This window comes from Anser cygnoides, chromosome 1 (assembly GCF_040182565.1).
Source record: "Anser cygnoides isolate HZ-2024a breed goose chromosome 1, Taihu_goose_T2T_genome, whole genome shotgun sequence".
In the NCBI taxonomy this organism is placed as follows: domain Eukaryota; kingdom Metazoa; phylum Chordata; class Aves; order Anseriformes; family Anatidae; genus Anser; species Anser cygnoides.
This window is the reverse complement of record NC_089873.1, coordinates 208,151,392-208,175,728: the sequence shown is the minus strand read 5'-3', so window position 1 is coordinate 208,175,728 and position 24,337 is coordinate 208,151,392. Positions and strand designations below refer to the sequence as shown.

Below are 24,337 nucleotides of genomic sequence, written 5' to 3'. Positions count from 1 at the left end.
ACTGGGAAATAGAAAAAAAATACTGCTTTTGCTGAACATTTTTCATTGGAAAAAGAAAATCCCACACATTCTAAATCCTCTTTTGCTGAAAGAAATGTATATTCTTTCCCTGACTGAGAATAGGTGCCAAGGGGAAATCTCACCTCAGTGAATTTCTGAAGCTCTTCAAAATATTTCCTCCAAAACTCATTGTGCCTTCTCCTTCAAAAGTTTCAGATGTATGGAGATGGTTATCATGATTACTCAGCCAGCTTCAGCCAAGTTATTCATAATAAATATTTTAATTTGCCACTATAAATCTTTTCATCTCTTTGATCTTATTTACCACTTCATATTTTACTGGCGTAGACATGCTGGGGATTTATTCTTCTGCTCTGGATGAAGCTTCACCACAGCACCCTTGTGTGAAAACCTAGAAAGTTATTTCTTGTTGGCACGAGCCTTACTATTGAAATTAGATGATTTCAGCAATATTTCTTCTTCTGCTACAGACTTTTTGTTCAACACTGGTCCTATCAGCTGGTCTGCATGTATTCTAGTACTCCACCTGCAAAATTACAATTGAGGCACATTTTCTTACAGGGACATTAAGAGGATAATTGTAGTAATCTGCTAATCGCTTGCACAGGAATTTTTACATTCTAACGGTACTTCATCTGTGGCGTGCTGGGAAACCTTTCTGGTAAGTACCTATAAATACAGTCATTTGGTACAAACGTGTTCTCATGGCTTTATCTGTTGTGACCTTTTTGCTTAATAATAAGGCGGGATGCAGCAAAACGTACCTCGGCCACTTTGGTTTGAATGCACCTGTCTCGGGTCAAACCACCTCAGGGCTGTCTAGCACTGGATAGACAGAAAAATTGGTAGCATGCCAGGTAAAAGCCAAGGGCGTCATGATCAAGCACATGGACACAGAATATGCCTGAGCTGACAGATGAAGGACAAAAGAAGAAAAGGCAACAGCAGAACATACAGACCTTCGAGTTTATTGCTAGTGGCAGTATCTCCCTCAAAAGCTGCCTGTAAAAAAAGCTCTGTCTGTTAAACAAGCTCTGCCCACTTGCCTCTTAACTGTGCCAAAAAAATATCTCTTGATAGTCTTTCCTTGAACCGAGTCAATCCCTTTCTGGCTTCTTCAGTTTAGCTGTAAGAAAAGCTGAATTTGGAACCCCCTCTACTGATCTAGATGACATCTGAATTAAGGAATTAAGGTTAGGAAAAAGAATGGAAAAGATCTTGCTAAAGGGTTTCTTGTTAAACAAGTAAGGCATGCTTATGTGAAAAAAAAGAAAATAAGAAAATGAAAGAGTAGCCATCCAGAAAGACTCCCTCAGCCCCATGGGTAACACAAGTGAGTTTCTGAAAGGGTTTGGCACGTGTTGGGCAGCCGGGATACAAATCATCAATTAGGCTCAGCTGAGAGCCTTGCCTGTAAGGGGAGCACCAGAATGCCACTGTCAATCTGACAAAGGACTAAATGTGTTCATATTCAACCAAGTCCCGGTCAGGGACTTGCTAAAATGGCACTGGCAGACGTGGTTTGCAACACTTCTCACTGCCATTCAACTTTCTGAGAAGCCCAGGACCCGGGAGAAGAAGACTGGATGATGAAGAGCAAAGTTTATAAGAGCTCTGACCAGACTCAGTAAAAGAAAGTAAATTCTACGTTGTTTGCAGCAAGAAGCAGTATCTGCCCTGTTTGTTTAACCTGCTCAATGAAGCTATTTATAAGGTCCCATCGCTGAAGGGTTAGGAGGCGCTGACGATTCTTTATGTGGGTAGAGGCCTTAATTGTTAACCTTTTGCAAGAAACCTTCGAGAGTCTCTCAGATATTTTACAAAACAAACAGCAAAGCCGCCTGATTGAAACGCTCCGATGAAAGCACATTGCTTAAATTGTCTTAGGAAGGACAGGAGAAAAAGCAATCTAATGCTTGTATACTTTATGACTGTGGCTAATGAAGGTGGTATTTGAAGTATAGGAGGAAGGTGGTTATTAATCTAGTTTTACCATAACACGTCCGGATGCAGATTTTCTTGTCTTTGTCTCATTAGATCTAGTCTAACCTGGCAGTATCAAAACAGTGGGTCTTCTTCATCTGATCTTTCTAGTACCCAAGAGTGGGCTCGGCTCTGTGTCCAGCTGTTGGCCAGTTTCTCAAGCTCCCCACTGCACACATCTGCCTCCATTCCGCTCCGTGATGAATTAGTCCTCTGAAATCTCCTATGGCATCGTGTTTGTCTGTGCTATTGGTGGCTGTGGGTTGTAGCTCCTCCAAAGGGAAAAGAAGGCATCTTTCTTTCATGACAGTTAGTAATAAAATGTAATACTCATTTGAGGAAAGAGCTGAACACCAATCACTTCTGGAAATCTCAAGACTGAATGATCATTGCCCTCAGAACAACTCCCTCATGGCTCAATTCTTGAAAGGCTCGGACCCTCAGGGTTTTGAAAACTTCTCCCAAGATTTGAACCTTCTACTTGATGTCTGTTCCTTTCCTCAAGGGACAGACATAGGAAGATGAAAGCACAATCTGCCTCTCTGATCAGCCAAGCAATCTGGTCACTGTTGGACAGAGATGTCACTTCTGCCTCCAGAACATCTTGGGTCTCTATGCCTCATCAGCTCGCTGGTTTTGCATCCCAAGATTTTTCGGCTGGGAAGGTGGGAGGATAAAGGATACAGGAAAGCTGTTCACCAAGTAGGAAATGAAGAGGAACAGACATCGACATTGGTCTCTGATGTTATAAAAATGGTCCAACTATAATGGAGAAGTGAAAGTACTTTAGAATAGATTTTTATAGGAAATGTAACGCTTAATAAAGTTGGGCTGTGCTTTACTGCAAAGTTTCGGTGAAAAATCCTTTTATTCACAGCGTGGTTGTCTAAGAAGTGCTTTAAAAGTTGATGATTCTTTCCTTTACTTCAGCACAACCAAAGAAACACACTCTCTTGCTTTGTACAAGGTCTCAAAGAAGCAGAATCATGCTCTCATTTTTTTAGGTCTGTAAAACCCATGTCAGGTTCAATAGCTCATAAGATGCGAGATAATTTTTGTACCTAATACAGAATTATGCTCATTTCATAATTTTTCAGAAGTGATCCTAAAACCATTATTTCTATGAGAGTTAGAGATTTTATGGTGCAATAATTTTCAGGAAGAATAATGTATTCATGTCAAGTCATAAAAAAAAAAAAGTCTGCAGATCTTACCAGTTTTGTATTATCATAGTATTTTATGTCTGGTATTTATTTTGTAAGCTATAGCCACATGTTCAGCTCTGCAGAAGACCCAAAATAAAAGCAATTCCTCCCATTGAATTTGAGGTATCATGAAAGTCAAACTGAACAGGACAGAAGAAATACATTATTTCCAGGTTAATTATAAAATGAGCTCCCTTTTTCTGACGATCAGAGGAAAAGTTCTTTAACTACATATAAGCTGCCTGATAGCTTTGTAGTGATCCAAAGGAATTAGGAAAAAAAAATGATTCAATAAAACATATAAGATTTTATGATTGGGATTTTAAAACTGATTTGCTATGTATGAGGTTTTAACCAATTTAGCAAGTAAATGTCACACTCAAAGGACACACTCTTCCTGATAAATCGAAATGGTTGACAACTGCACTGGGACTCAGCTGTTAGCATCCACCAGCTAGAGGCGGCTGCCCAGAGACGATCTGGCAAAGCAGAGCTTCACCCCAGCAGTGCAAAGCCCAAATCAGCTCACACCAGCCTCCCCGCAGCTTGGGGCTGGGATGCAGATTTTGTGCTGGGCTGGCCAAGGGATGCTCCAGCAATCCCGTCTGCTCAGGGATTGCCAAATTTTCAGAGACGAGCAAAGAGCTTGGGGCAGAAAGCTCCAGGTTTTTGCAGAAGGAATGTGTCCGGGTCCCACGTGAGAATCATTACAGCAGAGAGCTGAGATTTCCTTTGAAGAAGGCAGAATGAAATAATCAAGTCACTCCACTGAACAGGATATGCTGCTCCTGGTGATGTTGATTTATCGAATGGAGCTACTGACTCAGCTCATAGCCATCACGCCGGTCATGTCTATCAACCAGCAGTATAAAACAACGGCCATGCGGGCTGCTCTTTTTTCAAAGGAACGTACCCCGAATATTGGATAAATATTAATCAAATGTCAATGTGCCAGATCCAAGAGAGTACATCAGCATCTACAGTGCAGTTTAAATTCCTAAAACCAAATGTGCACATCAGCATCTGTGTAATCCATGAGGTACTTAACTCATTAGGAGAGTTTTGCATTTCTGCTTGGGAGTTTTGAAGGCTCGGGTTTTGCTTTCTGCACGTTCCAGGAGCTCCCAGGTGCACCGGTATCACCTGAGACCTTCAAGGTCCTGCAGGCTCCTAAGCCTCCTTCGAGGTTTTGTCCTCATCTCTATTTCTTCTCTTCATATTTCCCATTTCCTCTCTGTTTTGCTGATTATATACGTAGCAAGCTATTTTATCCCTAGTATAATGCCTACTTTTTTTTCAAGTATTCCTTCAGTTTTGAGCATTCTTTCCCCACTGAGAAGAGAAATCAATAGTTTAATGTACATCAACAGAGAAGGGATGAATTCATAATTTCTTCAAGCGTGACTTTCTCTTGTAGATAGTCCCAGAAAATCTAGTGCAAGAGTTCTCAGTAATAAATATCCAATAATTTTTAATATTTGTTAAAAACTGAATCTCAGCTTCTCTAATGACTGTACTCAGAACTTCCTTTCACTGCCACTTGTGAAAGGGGAATATAATTACGTTATGATTATGCTATCTATATTATGGAAAGAAACATAAAAATTGATTGGAAATTTTCTTTCAGAGAGTCCTGTGGGTACAAACTCCACGAGATGGGAGTAGGTAGCTGCATATTTTGCATTAATTTATTATATGGAAATAATGGCATGCTCAATGCAAAATCACTTTGAGCTGAAATAATGCCACAGTATATAATTTGAAACCAAAATAAAAAGGCAGACGTTGAAAAGGCACGTATATATGGCCTGTACACCGAAAAGGTAAGTTTTAAAAGTATGCTTGTCTGCGTGTACGAGCAATAATTACCAAAATAAAAAACACTGGGTCTTTGAAAATTCCTCATTATTCTCCTGCATTTCACAAAGTTGTGATTTGTAGCTAATGAGTAGTTAATTTAAGCAGAAAGAAACAAAAATAGATGGATGCCTTTGGAAGAGAGTAAATCTGGGAAGGAGATGGTTTGAGCAGGAGCACTGGATGGTGTCTAGTACCTATGACACAGTGTTAAACAGATGCTGCATTTATCCCTCAGATCTGTCCAAAGCCATGCATGGAGCTGCTGTGCTCTGGGAGCTCCTGCATGGCCTCCGAGGTGCCTGCAGCTTTTGGGGTGCCCCCCACCCATGGTATTTTGCTGTCAGCTCAAAGGAACCGCATCCTGCTGGAGCAGGGCCAAAGGGATGGTTTGGACCAGCCAGCCTGGGAGGAGTCATCAGCAGAAAGCCACACTGGGTTAGTTTGTTGGGTTTTTTTTGACTTCTCTCTAATTTTGTCTTTGGCTAGGACAAGCAAACTCAGCAAGATCTGCTGGAGGAACCTGTAGGATCAGGGAGGTGCATTGTACAGCCTGGCATATGTGGAGGCACAGGGGGGTGGAGTGGCATGTTTGGGGATCCCTGCTCACTGAGCAGTGGGAACAGAAAGGTGCAAACGGCATTCAGATAAGAATTTTTAACCATTAAAACTTACTACTTTCTGTACGTAGGCTATTGACATGATGGCAATAAGGGACTATTCTTGCAGCTGATACCAGATCCTGCTCTCTGATGTGTCTTCATAACTCAGGGGGTTATTTCTAGCTGCCTGTTTAATTGGGAGGGGTTAACGCTACTGGCAGCAAGTAGATACACAAAAAATATGCCAAAAAAAAAGAAGGGGTTTAAAATGCATCTACTTAAAAATCACCTGATTTGTTTTAAAATATTCTTTACAAAAACCACCATTTCTGCACATGGTTTTCAGCGGTACGTTAATCCTCTGCCAACACTTAGCATAGACTCTGTGGATCAGGGCTTTAGCCTGTTCTTGCAGTTTTCTGACACTGTCCCTCAAGAGAGAACAAAGATATCAGGTGTCCTACTTGAAAGTCAACAACTTGACACCGCTGCATCTTGTGCTGCTCCTTACAATGATGGACAACTAAGAATGGCTTAAAAATACAAAGCAAACAGCAAGAGTAAGTGGTTTCAAAATCAATACACGAACGATCAAGTAGCAGAAGAGTACTTGTTATCTGTTCATCAAAATGATGTGAAAAGACATTCTGTGCATTCAGAATTTAATTTAGCTACTTGCTTTATCATCATAAACACTCATTTCAATATGGGCAATGATTATTTTTTCTTCCCAAACATGAATAATATATAATTGCTGGTATTTTGGAGGAGACAAGGTCTTTACCTTTATCCATCTGGGTAATTTATCATTGTCTTTCTTTTTCTTCTGCAGTGGTGAGAGAGCTTGTCAGCTCAGCTTGTTCTTAAAAAGCTGGAGTGTAATTCAATAATAAATTCACTCAAAGGCTAGCTGTCACGAGGCATTCATTTATTTGTATCCATTAGGTGATCTGCACGGCTGTTCTCTCTAAAGGGTAGCTAAGCTGTGTCTCTGAAGCCCAGGAAATGCATTGTACAGGTATTCAGTCATCTCCCTCACTCTGCTGTCTCTTCTGCAAGCCCATACAAGAGCTGCAGCCGTGCTGTGGTGTAACACCTCCTTTCCAGCTGCAGGGCTGGACGTAGCAGCCAGGCATGGCCTGGAAAAGCCCTGAGAGGCTCTGGTTCCTCAAATCCCTGACCTGAAAGATGAGGAGTGTGCCTGTGCCATGTGTGTCTCTGCAGGGCATCGTCCCCATGGCAGACAGAGGGTCCCCTCTTCTCACCTCTGCTTATGGGACTGCTCACAGCATGTGTCGTACAGCAGTGTACAGTCCTGACCTACACCAGGAAGAACATGACTTCCTGAATTGCAGCGGCAACAAAGGGGAGAAGTGTCCTAAGTCAGGATGTCAGAGCTCTCCACTGGAAGAAAAAGATTTCCTGCCCTCCCTCCTGCTGGACGAGGTTCTGAGCCAGCAGCTGGAAGGAAGAGGAAAACGGTTCATCTTGCCCCCAGCTGCTGCTGTAATCTTCATGGAGATGTAGTTTGACGGTAAGAGGGATTTTATCACCAATCTGTTTTTAAACCAACAGGAGGAGATTTAACGAGAACGCTACCGAAGAAAGGGCATAATCACACGAGAAGATACAGCTGTCCCAGGCCAAGGCTGCCTGCAGGATGCTCCTCGGCATGGAGAAGGCTCTCTCTGACCACCGCTGAAGTGCTGCCATTTCCAGGGTGACAAGAGATGTCTGCTTAAAGGTTCAGCCTTCTGACAAACAGCCAGTTGGAACTACAAAGAGAGGCTAAGCAGGCAGAAAACGCTCGTGACGGTTGAGTTTATCCAGATCTGTAGGACTTTTAAGAACTAGCAGGAACTCACGGTATCTTTTACCATCTCAAAAGAGTAATGTCATTTTTAGCAACCCAACAGACCAATAAGCCCAGATTGTGTGCTGTGGTGCTGTCTCGTGGGAAAACATACCTTCTGCTGAAATCCTTCACTGTTATTTGCAACTGCTCTTGTGATGAGTCAGATATTTAACTTGAAAGATGCAATAAAATCACTGCCTGAGGTGGCATGTCTGTGGACCATATTTAGTGATACCCACCCCGTGCTGATATTTTAAGAAAGGCAACCTCATCAGTCATCACTGTCTCTGTATAATTCTTCGTGTTAACTTAAATGGAACAAGGAGCTCCATTTATTAGTTTCACTGTAGTAAATTAAAAGCAATCATTAAAACCCTTCCTATTGATTTGAATCTTTGCATTCTCTCACTCTAATAATCTATATGCCAAATAAACATTTCTGCTAGCAGGTGCTTCTTCTGAATTCTGAATCCTTAGCAGGGCATTTACAGATGGAAAGTAATTCTTTCCTACATAGAGATCTGCCATCAGATCTATGAAACTCATGTAACTCCTGTAGGAATTTATGTGGCCCTACGTGACAGTCTTTCTGGTTCTCTGCTGGCACTCCCAGAAGCAAATTTACTATATAATGAGAAATTCACATTATTCCCCTCACCTCTCTGTATTGGTGAACGCAGACTTTCTTTAAAGAGAAGCTGCAAATTGTTATCACACATGCGTGAAGATTCCTACAGTTCTTTAGCTGCAAAGAAAAATCTGTTAAACATGACTTGTGTCTACTGAAATCCTCTACCTACCAAAACAGGTAGCTACACATGGCTCTGAGACCACAGTCCGCCGTGGAAAGGCTTCCAACTGTGAGCTCAACTGAGGAATTACAACTCTAAATATATCAGAAAATGGAATTGTGAGTGTAAGTTATTTTAAGTTCTGAGACCTGATTTTACAGCAACATATCACAACTGACAACAGAGGATTCACTGTTCTAGCATTGAGTCTAGAGCCTGGACTGTTCAGTATCCTGAATCTGTAATCTTGAGAATGCTGGCAAAGGAAAACTGTTTGCTACATAATGACTGCTTGGCTTTGACCTGAATCATTGCCATTAGCTTTTGTGGACTCTGAAGGGCTTGGCAGCAAGACAAATCAGAGAAACTATCACATCAGGCCAGTTCCCTGCCCTTGGCATGCCTCTAAGTGGTTCACATCTGAGGTCAGCCTGTAGACCACCAGAGATGGTGACACACAGGAGGTGGTACCCACGGGAGGTGTGACCCAGGGATGCTGGCAACGTCCCCTCCTGGAAGAGCATTAGGTCAGACCCAGAAGGGCCCTAGAGGCCTGCTGAGATGCAAGTACTGAAATAACTACCCGTAGGAACACGAGGATTGTATAGTTTCAGAGCCAAGCTATTCACTGCTGTGCGTGGGAAAGCTGAAAGTAAGCAGTTAATGACTGGGTGGAATTCAGCCGAGTTCAAACCTCAGTGCTGAGAACCACCTCGTGGCTCGGGGTCACCACTTCTGAAAGGCAACATTCGGAGCAGGCACCGAATGATCTAAGAATCTAATGCCCCAGGGTATGTATTGTGGTGTCCCGCTACAAGCACACAGTTTAAAGGGGCTGCCTCTCCTGACAGCCCGGCACTGCCTGAACCGAAGGGCTGAAATGCAGTCACAGACGTGAACGGCATAAAATCTCTTTGTCAGTTCCTATTTCGTGATGATGATTGCAATGAATGTCTACGTATGAAAACCAATTTATATTCAACTTGATTGTTTACGTCAGCATTTGCTCTAATAGCCCTCCCCAGACTGTAAGATTTTCTCCAGGCCTTTGGAATCTATACAGTAGACTGTAAATATCATTCCAGTTTCCCTTTCTGTTGGCTCTGTCAAACCTCTGTTTAATGTAGAAGAAGGTCTGCCATTGCTAAATGTACTAAATAGTTCTGGAGAATGACAGTCACTTGAACTAGAAGAGCCCTGCTGAACGGATGGCTTTTGTTCCTTGAAATAAGACAGGACAGATGCAACTGCCCATGCGCACTGGGAGAGAAACATCTTTTCTTACTGGGTGGCAGGACCTTGCAGAAGAGGAGAAAGAAAACAGAATTATACCAGCCACAAAATTTTACGGGTATTTACTTCCCTGAGATGGTTTCCATGTATTGCATCTTGCTGCTATTCCTTCTTAAGCCATTCTACCTCTTTCACTGGTCCAGTGGCTCACGCTTTCCCTCTTACTGAAGAAAAAACAAAATTAACTTACCCTCCTTCAAAGGGATTGTCTCCTGGGATGATGTGAGTGCTGTCCTTGCCGATCAGGAACTTGATCCGATCATAGAACGAACGCAAGCTCTGCTGGGAGACAGGGGCTTGTGTCTCCTGGATGATATCCAGGGGGTCCGGGGAGCCCAGGCACAGCGCGTTGACGTGGCACAGTGGCTGCAAGCAGCAGTCTGGGTCCATGCAATCAACCAGGCCATCTACAGAAGGATAAGAAAGATTAGAGCAAATGTAACATGGATTATTGCAGACTTCATGGTGCAAGAGCACTTTATAATGCAGACAGAGAGAAACGTGAACTTTACACCTGCGCAGAGAAAGACCTGTTACCTTAATGCCCCAATAAAGAACATCAAGTATGAATTAATATCTGTATATACATGAAAACACGCATACACATGAGACCAGAAGCTAAAGAAACCATATTTGAGGTTGATTCTGGGACATGCCTTTTCACATCTCGGTCATTGAGATAACTCTGGAGACCCTAAAGGTTGGTGTGTTTTTTATTTCTGTCCATATACCAATGACTTTTTTACACCACTCCTGTTGCCTGTACAAATCACAGGCAACCTTCATCACACCAAAGCTAGCAGGGTCACTTTCAGTAATACTCAAAAATGGAGAAAGCCATGATATCTACCATGGCTACAGAGAGATCTATACGTGCAACCCACTAAAGATTCTGGCTAGATAGATGAGAAGGCAAAGATTTTACTGGGAAGGTTCAGCTTCTTTTGGCCTTTGTTACATTTATTTAATGCAGACAGAGTAACAGACAACCGAAAACTCTCAGGATATAAATCTTGTATTTTCAGCACCACTAAAGTAATAAATAACAATAATAGCAGTGGACCCACATGAGAAAAGCTTGCCAAGTGTGATCTAGTAAAATTAGAGTTTGTGTATCTGTCAAGTCATCAAAAGCATAGACACTATTACTTCCCCTCCACCCCATCATCACCATAGGAGCATTCCCCAGTTCGTTTTAAGACGGCATTATTCATTGCAAACAGCTAAGTAAAAAGTAGCAACAGGAAAGGAAATGCCCAAAAAGCTCAGAGGGGGACTGATGAAGCATCACATTTAGAAATAAAAGTTGTTAGCGTGTAGTTGAGCTGGATCTTTAAACCAGATAAGGGAACTGGATGTTTTTGTTCTGGGGTAATGAGATATGGAGCCCTTCACTTCCCAGTCATCATTTCGAACAAGACAGCTCGATAGTGAATGAAAATTGTTACCATGTGATGGCTGTTCAAAGACCAATGAACAATGAGTGGTGGGTCTCCGTGTAGTTGCTGGGAGCTCTATATATCAGAGAAACCACCTTTACAGCTAGCATCCTACTGACAGCTTCAGCAGAGAGGCAAGAAATGAATGAGCTTGGAGAGCGAAGATGTCCTGAGAGGTAGGTCTCTCCTGAAGTGGGATGAGATTTGGAGTTGTCAGGATAACGTATTTTCAATTCCAAAGAAACGGTAAATTAAGACAAGCCAGTTTGTCATTACTGCAGACTGTGAGCTTCAGTTTCATCCCAGTTATACCAGTGTGAATTAGAAGCCCTTTCACTAATATTATTGGCATTACTTTGAATTTACTGTAATATAAATAGGATGAGAATCTGATCTGTTATTATTGCGGTAGCACTTACGAAGGCTTACGTGTCATGCACTAGGATTCTGTTGAGTTATACCTCTTCCGTTCTTGGAAGATTTTAGTGCCATAAAACATCACTTGCAACATCATTTCATGTGGTTACAGTTATACAGAAAGCTGAACAAAATCCTACTCCATGTTCCCAGAGCTTCCAGTCTACGTGTGGGTCAAGTGTGATGAATATCTGCTCTGTGCACACAATCACACACACACACCCCGAGTCATTTTCACAAGTGCTCTGCACCTGCCATTAATGATAATGGGAGCAGTGCTAGGCTAGCAAAAGTGCTTTTGAAAATCCCATCCATTATCCTTACCTCTGTCTGTTCTGATATCTCTACATCTTTATAACTCCTCACAAAATTGCCACAAAAATTTATCAGCTCGGGCACAAAATCTACCCATCTGCCTTCTCTCCTGATGACTAGTGATAATGAAAAAGAACTAATTACGTTTTATTTGCCCATTAAAAAAAAAAAAAGGACTTGCTGCAGGTGATTAGGCCAGTAGGATTCTGGAAGGTCAAATCTCAGATGGAGCTTGAGATACTGTTCATAGAACAAAGACCTGCATAGATGTAATATGCTTATCCATAGCTACCCACTGGAAAAAAATATAAGAAAAGTACATAAAAGAAAAAGCAAACCAGCCTTGTTATTGTACCGATTACAGTTTCAAGCAAGATAAAATGTTGTCATTTTCTCCCACACATTTATAATGTTTTCTACAATAAAGGCGGTGTGGTGAGAGGACAGCAAACGAGCTGCACCATACCTCTTCATTACCCTGTCTTCAGTTCAGACATCAGAAATGCGTTTTGGGACCTGAAGCTGCAAGACAGCAAGGAAATACTGTCTCTGCAGGAAACAGCAGATAAATGTTTGAGGACCAGATGCACGGGGCAGTGTTTTGTACAGGTGGGAGTGCTGAGGCCTCATCTGCAGATTAGCTTTGCAGCTAATGTGTTTCAGGCCTGTATGGAGTGAGCTGGGGGTAATTACACCAGCGAGGTTTGTCACTGACATCTTACAGCCATTTAGGTCCTCAAGAGCTGAAGTGGGATTTAGCTACTCACCTCTAATACCAGCAGCAGTTTCAGGACAATGCATTTATTTAGCTTGGAAAATTTGAAGACTGTTTCTATCTGAGAGGTGGAAAACAGCAAGAGATACAAACCAGGTCATGAGTGTGATGTGTCCATCTGAACATTGTTTTGTTGTTGTTTTTGTTTTGCTTTTCTGTTTTCTTTTGTTCAGTTGTATGGGCCACAAGTAATCCAAACAGAACAACAAAAACAAAAAAACAAAAACAAAAACAAACGTGGAAAGGCAGTACCCACAGCAAAGGAAAATATATCAAGATACGATCTCACAAAAAATACGAAGTCATAATACAAAACATCTCTCAAATTCCTAAAGCATAAAGGTGATTTTTTTTCTTAGAACTCACTGCAAAATTTTCCAAGAGAGGCAACAGAAGGAGGTGAACATGGTATCAGTGACTTTTGCAGCCCAAATTTTGCCACAGCAAAGCCCCGGAGGCCTATGATCTACGTGTGGATTCCTAACTCCCCTGTGCTCCTGGAGCACAGATGGGCAGCACAATAAGGTCTCAGTTAGGGCCATGTTTATACAGCCCTGGGTTTTAGAAAACAGGGGTTTCCTTATACTACATACAACCGTGACATGACTGAGACACCTCAGACCAGAGAACAAATGTGCTGCTGAATTATCTCCATGCAAGATTGAAAGTCCTGTGTTTGCAATAATTTATATACTTTAAGGTCAAAAAGGCTACTATGCTCTGCCTGTCGGACCTCCTATATACACAGGCTGTTCATTTTTCCCCCCCAGAACTGGATTAAAGCCTGTCTTTTAGAAAGATATCTCATATTTCAAAGCCATCTGATTACAGTGAGCCCACCACTTCCTCCGGTAAGCCGTTCAAATGCTTAATTACTGCTAGGAAACTGCATCTTATTTCAAGGTCGAGTTTGTCTAACTCCCATGTCCCACCACTGGAATTTGTTTTGCCTTTGTCTGCAAAGTTACCAGCATCTCCTCCTGCCCTGCGTGATCGGATGTCTTTGCCATGTGCAAGTCCCTCCACACTGAGCAAGAAGCTATTCCAAACCCTTTCTCTGAACAGCTGAGGAAGACTAAAGTTCTCATTGTACGGTTTGTTTTCCAGCTGCTGGATTTTTTTTTTAATCTTTCTAATGTTATTTATTAATTTATTTTTCTATCCTTTGATCTCTTTCCAGCAATTTCACATGGTTTGTTGTATGTGGGCACCAACACTGGACACGGAACTACGGCAGCAATAGTGGGTACAGAAAAGAGCCCAATTCCCTATTTTGTTTTATTTTTTTATACCTCTAAGGTTCACAGTAGCCTTTTAGCAACAGCGTGGCACTGAGAACTCATGTTGAGACAATTATCTCCAGTGACCTCTAAATCCTGTTCTGAGTCATTGCTTTTCAAGAGTCTCCAGCCTCCTAAGTATAACATGCTTTCCTTGTTCCCAGGGGTATTACCTTGCATTTTGCTGCATTAAGACACATTTTGTTTGATTGTGACTGTGTAGTGATGTGAGTCAGATCACCCTGTATCAAAACGAGCTGGGTACGCTATTTATCACCGTATCAAGCCTTAGGTGATCCCAAGACTTTACCAGGAAAGATTTAAACAACACTCCAAGATAATGATGAAAACACTGAATAAGGTTGGATCCAACAAGCAATTCCGAGGAGCCCTTCTAGAAACTGCTTCAGCCACGGATCCCTTTCATTTCACAAATTAAATCTGAGATCTGTTATTAAGCCAGATTTTAACCTCATGTTCTTTGGTATTTCCATGGAAAATGAATTTTTACATCTTTGAGGTGTTTTCCTGCGTAGACACAGGTGCCCTAAACGCCCAGGCTGGCACTCCTGCCAAAAATCAAACTCTTTAGCTGGACCCCCTTTGTGCAAAGCCATGAAATACCTTTTGCAATCTCAGAGTTACCATGGGGCGGATCAAATCCTCGTCTCTGTGAAAAGGGAACCACTGGCAAGGTATTGCCACATCTGGTAAGTAATATGATCAGTGGGTTGCATCTTTAACTAAGAATTATGTAATCATAGCTTAAGTTAGACAGGATGGGACCTCTGGAGGTCATCTTGAGAGCCCTGTCTCATTCCCTTCAGAGAGAGGCTGATATGAAGAAAAATCAACAGGACTCTGCAAAACAAATTCCTTTCCTGCTATTTAGGACAAGAAGCTCCAATTTGTTCAGCTAACTTTTTTTTTTCTCATTTCATTTTAAACCCTTTTTAAAAATTTTATTTTAAATCTGAGTCCACTGTGATCAGATAATCTGTCCTCTGTCTAACATTAGACCGAGAATTTTGCTTTGGGACTACCGAATCTGGCTTGTATCTCATTTTAAAGATCAGACATCCACCAATACCATTACTGAGCTCTTCCAAACACTAAGTCTGCAAACTCTTTGGGAGCAGACATTGTCTTTTTGTGTTCACACCACATCCGTTCTGGTCCCACTCTGAAAACCAGTGCAACCCACTGAAATAGGAACAGTTGTTAAAGATCTGCATCTATAGTGGGTTTTCAGCCTGTTCTTGCTACACGTTTACTTTGTGGAAGAGGGTAAAGTGTAAGATACCTGTGCATACCTGCGGATACCTTAATAGCAGCTAATGGACAAGGGAAGGGAAGAAGCCTGGTGTTGCAGACGGCTGTCTCATCTCATGTGTCCTCAAACACCTCCTTTCTCATCTTCTCCTTACTACCTTTTGCCTCTTATCCTTATGAACAAGGGTGCAAATACAGAAAGGGATGTATTCTGACGGCCTACTGCTGGTGCAGAGCTCAAATCGATTTCTGACTGCTGAGAGGGACAGGGTTTGGTTTGCAAGAGCAGGCAGTTTTTTCTCAGTCATTGCTACCCTGATGTTAAACACTCTGACTGTAGCAACTGGGACAGCTAAGTTAGATCCTGACAATGGATCTGAACGCTGACCTTATTCAGAAAGAGTTTCACAAGATACTCAGTGTCATAGCTGTCTGCTATAACTACTCACTTGGATGCCAGACTTAAGATGACCTAAAATTACTGGGCTTTCAGGCATTGCTTGTGACCCATCACTTTCTGAAAATCATGGCCTTTATGAGGTTTCAAGAGCATGCAAAAAAAGAAAAGAAAAAAAAACAGCCACCCAAAACAACGAGACAATTTCGACAATCTGGAGCTGCTGGGGTTAGCGTGGAAGACTCAAGGCTGTGCCTTACTTTGCCCACAGGAGTTTCAGGCGGGCTGGAGGATCGCTATCTCACGCTCATTGGTATTCACCACACAAGGAGTTGATGGATCCGAGCCAAATGTAATAATCTTCTCAAAAAAAACCCCAAGCCAGCAACAAACTGAAACACCAACAGATAAACTGAACCTGTCCCAGGTGTGTTATGATGGAAACAAGGTTTGTCTCCCAGGTGGGATATGCTCCTTCCCTCCCAAGCACCAGGAGGGGCAGGCAGACAAATAACTAAAGGGGCTTTGTGACTGTCTTCCTTGCATGTAAGCCTTCACGCCCAGACTCTCTGGCTTCCTGCAAGCCGACTTTGCTAGGAATGGATTAAGAACCTGAGGCACAAACCCAGCCATTCACTGATAGGAAAAAGAGTGTGCCTGTTGAGCACCCCTGCTCATTAGGAGAGGCATCTCTTTTGGCTTACTTCTGAACTGTGATGAAATGAGTGTGACATATCACCTCCCCGGAACAAAAACTAATTGTCATGTTCACAGCCACTGCTAGCCTGCAAAATAATTAGTCTCCAGCAGCAATGGGGCTACTAACCCTGCGCTCCTTGGGCTGCTGCTGTGCTTGCTGGCTGCAAAGTGCTCCCGAGTCCCACAGGAGCCTCGTTCCTCCTTCAAGCCTTACGTAGTTTGGTTTCCAAGTCCCTCAACCACCACCATGCAGAGCCAACGAGGTGCCCAGGAGCAGGGTTTTACACAGAAGGAAAGGACTGGTTTTGAGAGACTGCTTTTGCAGTAAACAAGATCAGCTGAGAGCTAATAAAATTTCAAATTAGCTGTGACTTTTCATGGCCCCACAATTGTGTTGGCTGATTTAATGGGCAGCGTCTTAGCTCGCTGAGATTGAATAATGGAGCATTTCTACAGAGTTATGGATGCTGCAACAAACATCCGTCATGCTAACATCAACAACAGCATGCAAATAGCCTTCAGCCAGGAGTGTTATTACGTGTTTAAGCTGACTCTGACAGGGGGCTGCATGTCAAGTGTCGGGACGGAACAGGCAGGCCACAGGTAGGGATGGATCTGGTCGTACATGGAGAGCATCCTGTGGACTGTGATGCTCATCAGAAGCCATGAACACACAGGCATGCAGAAAGAGGTGAGCCTAAAGAGTCTTCTTGTGGTAAATCTGGGAGGGTGCACAGGACAAACTCAAGGATTGCTCCTGATGAAGAGGATAAGACATTCTGCCACTGACTGCAGCAAGAAGAACCTCTGTGTGAAGCTGCACTAGGCAAAGTAAGGCTAGAAAGAAAATAACAATAAAAATACATTGTCTTTTGGAAGTATTTCATTGCCAACAGAGGCATAAAATGCACTGGTTGTATGCATAATCGAGGCTCTCAACTCATCCAGTTCTTGTCTTTCACTCTCCCTTCTGCACCATTCACCAGGCAACATTTATTATCCTTCATGGGGACACTGCCTGTCTTGTCCTGTAATGCTTCTGGATGTATTAATGGAAGAGTTTGGATGGGAAGGGTTTAAAATGGGGACACTCAGATGTAAAGCTAACATAATGTGTTATTCTTACCCTTGGACAAATCGGATTTTACCCTTTTTTTCAGTCTAAACTCTAGCAAAATAGAGACTAAAGGAATGGCTCAGCATTTCTGCACAAAACACAAGTTATTGTTCATGTGGATGCTTGGGTTGATGAAGGTTTGCAGGAGTAATGATGTTCTGCCCTGAGCTGAGGACCAGCACTTAATTTACTTCAACTAGATCTGGGGAATAAATAGGTTTTCCTCTTGGGCTTTGAAGAGAACAATTTCACCTGTCCAACAATAGGGCTGTAGCTTTTGGACACTGTAAGGAATCAAAGGGAAACAAAATACAGATGTAAGAAACAAGAGCAATGTCACGGTTGGCACGCTGTGGTCATGTTAGATATTAAGGTTCCCTTAGCCCTTTCTATCCCACCTGCTCTGTTTTGATTTTGCCTTACTAAGGTTCTCACCGGTTGAATCCTAGCTAAATTAGATCGCTGGCTCCCTGGGAAAGGAGTTGTCTTCACATCTACTCTAAGTGCTCAGCACATGTTTGCAGGATCGAAATAATATAGGCATATGTAATAGTAATCATGTATTTGTGTTATAGCACTCCTTGGGCTCTAGCGCAGAAGCAGAGCCCTGCGGTGCAGGCACTACAGAAATACTCTGCAGAAAGTCCACCCTAATCCAGGGCTACATTCTTGCTTAACAAAACGTCCGAAAAAAAACAGAAGGGAATGGAGTAGAAGGAAGAAATGACTGAAAACACGTGACAATCACCACTAGCTGGCCATAAACCAGAGCTATAATAACGTGTTTAGAGTCTACAAGTTCACAGCATCCCCCAGATCATCACTGCTCCGGAGCACGCTGTTGATGCAGCTGGCTTCATGCGATTCTCCCTCTCTCCAGGCAGGCTTTTAGCAAAGGGACTTACCCTACCAGCAAAGCAGCACAGAAACCAGGCAGTCTGTGCTTGGAGTGAAATTCAAGAGGCTGAGAAAGGCTTGTGAGAGCTCTTCCAAGCAGAGGAGACTGGCATTTAGGCAGTGCAGAAAGCATTGGTTGTTTCACCTGAGCAATGGTCAAGCAATATTGTACCTGAAGCTGCCTGCTTTAGGAACCAAAGCGCCTCCCAAAAGTGATTCCTCTGAGAAAAAAGGGACTCAGAGATTAGAAAAATTTTGTGGGAATGATGGGTTCACACCCACAGCAGAAGAGCTATTCTTAGCTGAGATATCCTTGTCACTGAGGTCTCTCACATTTCTGGAAAGTGCCGTAAGTGTTAAGCTAAGGCTGAGAAGTTCACCCTAACATATTCTGTTGACTCAATCCAAGGCAATTCAATAAATCAAGAGCACACCTTGGCAAGTGGCAAGTGAGAAAATTCAGATACAGGCATGTTTCTCAAGTCAACATCAACAGGAAAGTAGCCATGGACCCTGTGCACCCATGACAGTGTGTGTCCGAGCACACTCAAGGGCAAAGCTTTGGGTTTCTAAGGGACTTTCTGCTCCAAAAGAGAGGCACGAGGTTGCTTAAAGTGCTAAAGCAGGTCTGGCAGAGCTTTCCTGAATTTCTTTCTGAATAGGTGCCCAAGCTCTGCTTAAGCATTGTTTTATTGCAGAAAGGCCTTGTGTAAGGTGTGTCCAAGCCTGTCATTTCTGGAGGTGGTTCATGTCACCTCTTGCTATGCCTTATATAACGGCAGTGCCTCCTTCCCATCAGGAACCCTCCTCATTTCAGCAGACAACGATACATTTCTTTCGACAAAGGAGACTTTTTCATTGCTTCTTCCCGAATCTATTAATCAAAGGAATTTCATTACAGACCAGTCGAAAGTACTAGGAACTCTCCCAAGCTGTCACGACAACCCACAGCCATTGCTAGACCCTCACTTCACAACACATCGCCCTCAGTAACAGCACAGCCGACACCTGTATCTGGATGCAGTAGGTTCACGGGGGGATGCACGGGTTCACACTGCACTCCTGGCAGCCCCGGTGCTAACAACCAGCAGCAGGTGATGCAGAGGTGTCACCGTCCAACGGGGAATCGGCAAGCTGCTGAGACCTGAAAATGTGAACCTCTCATTTTGTCCTCTTACTTGAGGAAAGGTTGATTAACAGTCATCACAAAGCGGAGGAAGAGAAGCTGGGTGATTTATAACAAATTATACCAGCTCGACAATCTTTTCAGGTGCAGCAGGCTTTCTCGTCTTTCTAGAAGTGCTTTGTGGTTCCTCCAAGATGACCCTGTTGTTTGACAGGATCTATCTGTGACGGTAAATGCTAATTTATGATGGCTGTTTTCCCAGGTGCGTTCAGATCTCAACACTTCCCTTCGCAAATGTAGCTAGCACATTAATGCATCATTTTTTATGGTTTCAAGGAAGCAGACAGTTCCTATACCATGCCCAGGAGACGCTCTTCTTGTGCTATAAAAGCCTTGCAGGCATGAAGTAAAGGTTCGTAGCAGTGTGCAAAAAGAAAAAAAAAATAAAATCTGAAAGCACCCCATCACCTTGTCTGCAGCTCATGCATTTGCAAAGATTAGGTTTGCATTCTGGGGTTCTCTTGGATTCTTTACAATTCCCTTTATAACCCTACTGCTACCTTCAGATGTAACCCCACATACTGGCAAAGAGCAATCCAGGCTCCTGCCAGATATCTCACACATTATTTGGCATGTGGTGGACAGATGGTGGACACACGGGTGTTAAGAAGGCTGCTGTGCACTGCCAAAATTCCTCTTGCCAAAAAAATCTGAAATACTGCTGTCCCAAAGCATTATGCACGTCCCCACCTTCCTACAAGCACTACCTGATCCTTGAATGGGGCAAGCAAGACACGAAGTTGCACCGATGGGCTGTGGTGCGGCACTGAGTTGTATCAGAGAGCCCATTCCTGGTAATTCAAGTGTGGCTATGGAAGAAATTCATCGTCCCTGAAATGCAGGTTGGTTTCTAGTGGCAGCAATTACTAACTCGAGGCAGCAAGGAAAGGCAAAAATCCCATGTGGCTTGGTTGCTCTGACCTGCTCACTGCTCTGGGGTTTAAAGGCAAGTGTTAGCTGCCTGTTCTGGCACAGGAGGACGGAGGGAAGAGTTGTTCCAACTTTGAGCTCTTAGGTAGCATCTGGTGGAGCACAGAACTGAACATGCTAAGGCAAAACAGGGCCACGTGCACACTGAAACACTGCATTTGTGCTCAGCTGAATGTGTTGCATGTAGTTGTCATGAGTAAGACATGAACTGAGGGGTAGAAGCTTACCGTCCTTGCAGAAGAAGAGAATGAGATTTCTTTGCTCTTGAAGGAAGATCATTGAGCAGGTGATGTAAGAAAAACAGTTGCTGTAGTTCTATGAAATACACTTTTATATAATGGTATGCAATAGAGTTTAGAACAGGCCAGCATTATTTTAATGAGAAGATTTTCTTTCCTTCCTTCCTTCCTTCCTTCCTTCCTTCCTTCCTTCCTTCCTTCCTTCCTTCCTTCCTTCCTTCCTTCCTTCCTTCCTTCCTTCCTTCCTTCCTTCCTTCCTTCCTTCCTTCCTTCCTTCCTTCCTTCCTTCCTTTCTTTCTTTTCTTCTTTCTTTCTTTCTTTCTTTTTCTTTCTTTCTTTCTTTCTTTCTTTCTTTCTTTCTTTCTTTCTTTCTTTCTTTCTTTCTTTCTTTCTTTCTTTCTTTCTTTCTTTCTTTCTTTCTTTCTTTCTTTCTTTCTTTCTTTCTTTCTTTCTTTCTTTCTTTCTTTTTCTTTCTTTCTTTCTTTCTTTCTTTCTTTCTTTCTTTCTTTCTTTCTTTCTTTCTTTCTTTCTTTCTTTCTTTCTTTCTTTCTTTTTCTTTCTTTCTTTTTCTTTCTTTCTTTCTTTCTTTCTTTCTTTCTTTCTTTCTTTCTTTCTTTCTTTCTTTCTTTCTTTCTTTCTTTCTTTCTTTCTTTCTTTCTTTCTTTCTTTCTTTCTTTCTTTCTTTCTTTCTTTCTTTCTTTCTTTCTTTCTTTCTTTCTTTCTTTCTTTCTTTCTTTCTTTCTTTCTTTCTTTCTTTCTTTTCTTTCTTTCTTTTCTTTCTTTCTTTTCTTTCTTTCCTTTCTATACCTTCTATACCTATACCTATACCTATACCTATACCTATACCTATACCTATACCTATACCTATACCTATACCTATACCTATACCTGTACCTGTACCTGTACCTGTACCTGTACCTGTACCTGTACCTGTACCTGTACCTGTACCTGTACCTATACCTGTACCTATACCATCTATCTATCTATCTATCTATATCTATATCTATATCTATATCTATATCTATATCTATATCTGTATCTATCTATATATTCATATCTATTCTAAATTATCTTGCAGTAATCACTAACACAAGTCTTTGGAACTGTTTAAATTGGGAAGAGGGAGCAGAGAACTGACAACTGAACATCAACCTCTTACTAACAGGAGGGGCTAGGTAATATTAGCAGCATTTATATTCCTGTAATTTTTTATCTGAGAAAGATTCTTGCCTCTCAGAAGTTGATTCGCTTTGTCTGGGCAGAGTTCAGTGGCAGTTTAACAACTGGAATTGTTGAAAGGAAGGATGCAGTCAGCTCCACCTCCCAGAAAACCAGCAGGCTTTACCCTTTTGTGAAGACTTGGCTAGTCTGGAAAACCCCAAAACAATATCAGAAGCCCTCAAATGAAATTACTGTGTTGATGAGACAAAACTTGTAGACCCAGAGAGCAATTTAGTTTAATTTCTGTAATTCTTCCATGGTTTCAGGACAGTGGGGTGTATCCTGACAATGAAATGGTGAATCGGGCAATTCTCTGACTCTGAAAACGGAGGGAGTCACACAGATGATTCCCCTGGAACAAAGTTGGTTAACATAGCTTTGCTGCCCACTAGCATATCTATGAGCTTGTGAACAATATCCTCTCCTCTTCCATTTTTCCTATATACTTCTTTTTTCTGACCAAGGAGTCTGCGAGCGCAATGGAGCCCACATTTAGCCTATGGAACATCAGCCTGTTCTCAACGTGCAGTCAAATGCCATTAACTCCACTTTTAGGACTTGTCGCAGAAGATAATTTCCTTGGCCTTTTAAACCTTCAAACTTTTCACTCTTCAAGTACGTGACAGGGCACTCTGTGTGGGGGGAGACGGGACTACCTGCAGGTAGCGAGTGTCTGCAGCCATGAATTACAGGAGTTATTTTCTGCCAAAGACAGGCAAGAAGCACTTTTCTGGGCCCGTCTTAAGGAAACATCTCCCATTTGTTGTAATACAGGCAGTGACCTCTTAGGTCAAACGTTCAAAATCCTAGCCTTTTACCCAGATTGTTAAAGCTCTGTCACTGCGCTGTTTTCCCTTGACTGATACTGGATGATTGCCTGCTCTCAGTTACTTGCTACAACTCCTTTCAAGTTGATGGACTTTGTGTTTAGAAGTGTAAATAAAGTAGACCTGGGTGTGAAACCTAAGTGTCAGCTCTGACAAATGACACTTGTGTGCGGAGAGGGGACTGCTCTCCAAGACACCTTTTTTCTAACCTGAACAGAGATTACATTTCACCGAGTTTCTCTGAGTGACTTCTGCTTTGCTTATTATTGTTTATCTGAACAGCCTCCAGATTTAAGAGGCCAACACGCCCTGTAATTTGGTACCCATCTCCCTCAGGGTATGATTAGGCTGGGATGTGATGAAAAAGATTCTGACTTCAGCTCCCATTATCCCGAGGCATTTCCTGCTGCAGGGATCTTGATTAGCAGACACACGATACCAGGGCACGGGGACCAGCTTCCGATGAGCTCAGCCGGAGTGAAAGCCCCCATAGCGTGAACGGCCCCACATTGTTCTGAAAAACCACCGTGTCTCATCCTCGAGAGACTCTATTTTGAGCAGAAAATGACTCAAAGGGCAGTGTACATCTACCAAAAGTAGGCACCTACAAGGTGTATATCCGAAACAGCTCAGAGAGATGATGCCATAAACCTATTTCTCTCCGCTTGGCAGTACACGTGGTGACCAGCTGAGGTGCTCTAGCCAGAGCAAGAAAATTTGATAAGACCCCAAAAGAAGGAAAAGCCTTTTTTGTGTGCTTATACCCTCACTACCTGTTCTTTCAGAGGCTGCTCAGCCTGCACCTTTGCAGTGCTCTGGAAAGCATTGCAGTTGTGCAATGTGTCTCTTTGGTGACAAAGTGTTTGCACTGAAGATGGATTCAGTTCTGCTTCCTAAACACAGGTGCCTACTGTCATTTGAATTGCCTTTGGACAGCTCAGGAACCCAAAGGCAGCTGTCACACACAAAACATCTGCATATGCTCTACAGGAGACCCAAGCTACTGTGAAGGGGGAGCTAGAGGCCAGCTGAGGTATTCCAGGATGCTTCAGATGGTGCTGGACAAAAGGGAGCAGACATTAAGTGGAACGTGAGAAATTTAGATTAGATATTAGGAGAAAAATGATTACTATGAGGTAGTATACTGGTGCAGGTTGCCCAAAGAAATCTCCATCCTTGGAGGTGTTAAAGAATTGGCTGGACACAGCCCTGAGTAATTACACCTGCTTTGATCAGGGGGTTGATGTAGATGGCTGCTGGAGGTCCCTTCCAACCTAAATTACTTTCTGTTCTGTAAATGTCTCGAGATGTCTTGCTATAGAGATCAGAACAGCAACTAGGACACAGGTCCAGAATCAGCCTTTCTTCCCCACCCCAGGTAAACACATTCAAATCCCCCTGCTAAACAAGGAACTTTGGCTTCAAAGCAGAAGTTCCTCCCCACTACTGATGCCCCTGTATCTCAGGAGTTTAAATTCTAGATTTCAGCCCACAAATACTCCACAAACGATCCACAAAAATCTGTAAAAATCAGGTCAAGAAAGTAAATGCATACCTAAGGACATAAGGACAAGAGTCCTTAGCAGTAATGTAGCAAAATCAACGGAATAATGTAGTGTATGGCATGGATTATCTGTAAACTAATGCACACCATGTCCATGCACACACAGACTTTTGTAGTGTACCAGGAATAAAGTCAACACTCATTTCTGGGCTGTG

The 24,337-nt window shown here is 42.6% G+C and overlaps 1 protein-coding gene across 19 annotated transcripts in view; it reads right to left on the bottom strand.

Moving 5' to 3' along the window:
- Positions 1-24,337, bottom strand: part of TENM4 (teneurin transmembrane protein 4) — a 1,678,763-nt gene that overhangs the window by 88,184 nt on the left and 1,566,242 nt on the right. For all 19 annotated transcript variants that reach the window (XM_066989940.1, XM_066989945.1, XM_066989941.1 and 16 more), the window contains one exon: positions 9,798-10,014. In XM_066989940.1, coding sequence (XP_066846041.1) covers positions 9,798-10,014 — 217 coding nt within the window. The remainder of the gene's footprint in view (positions 1-9,797; positions 10,015-24,337) is intronic.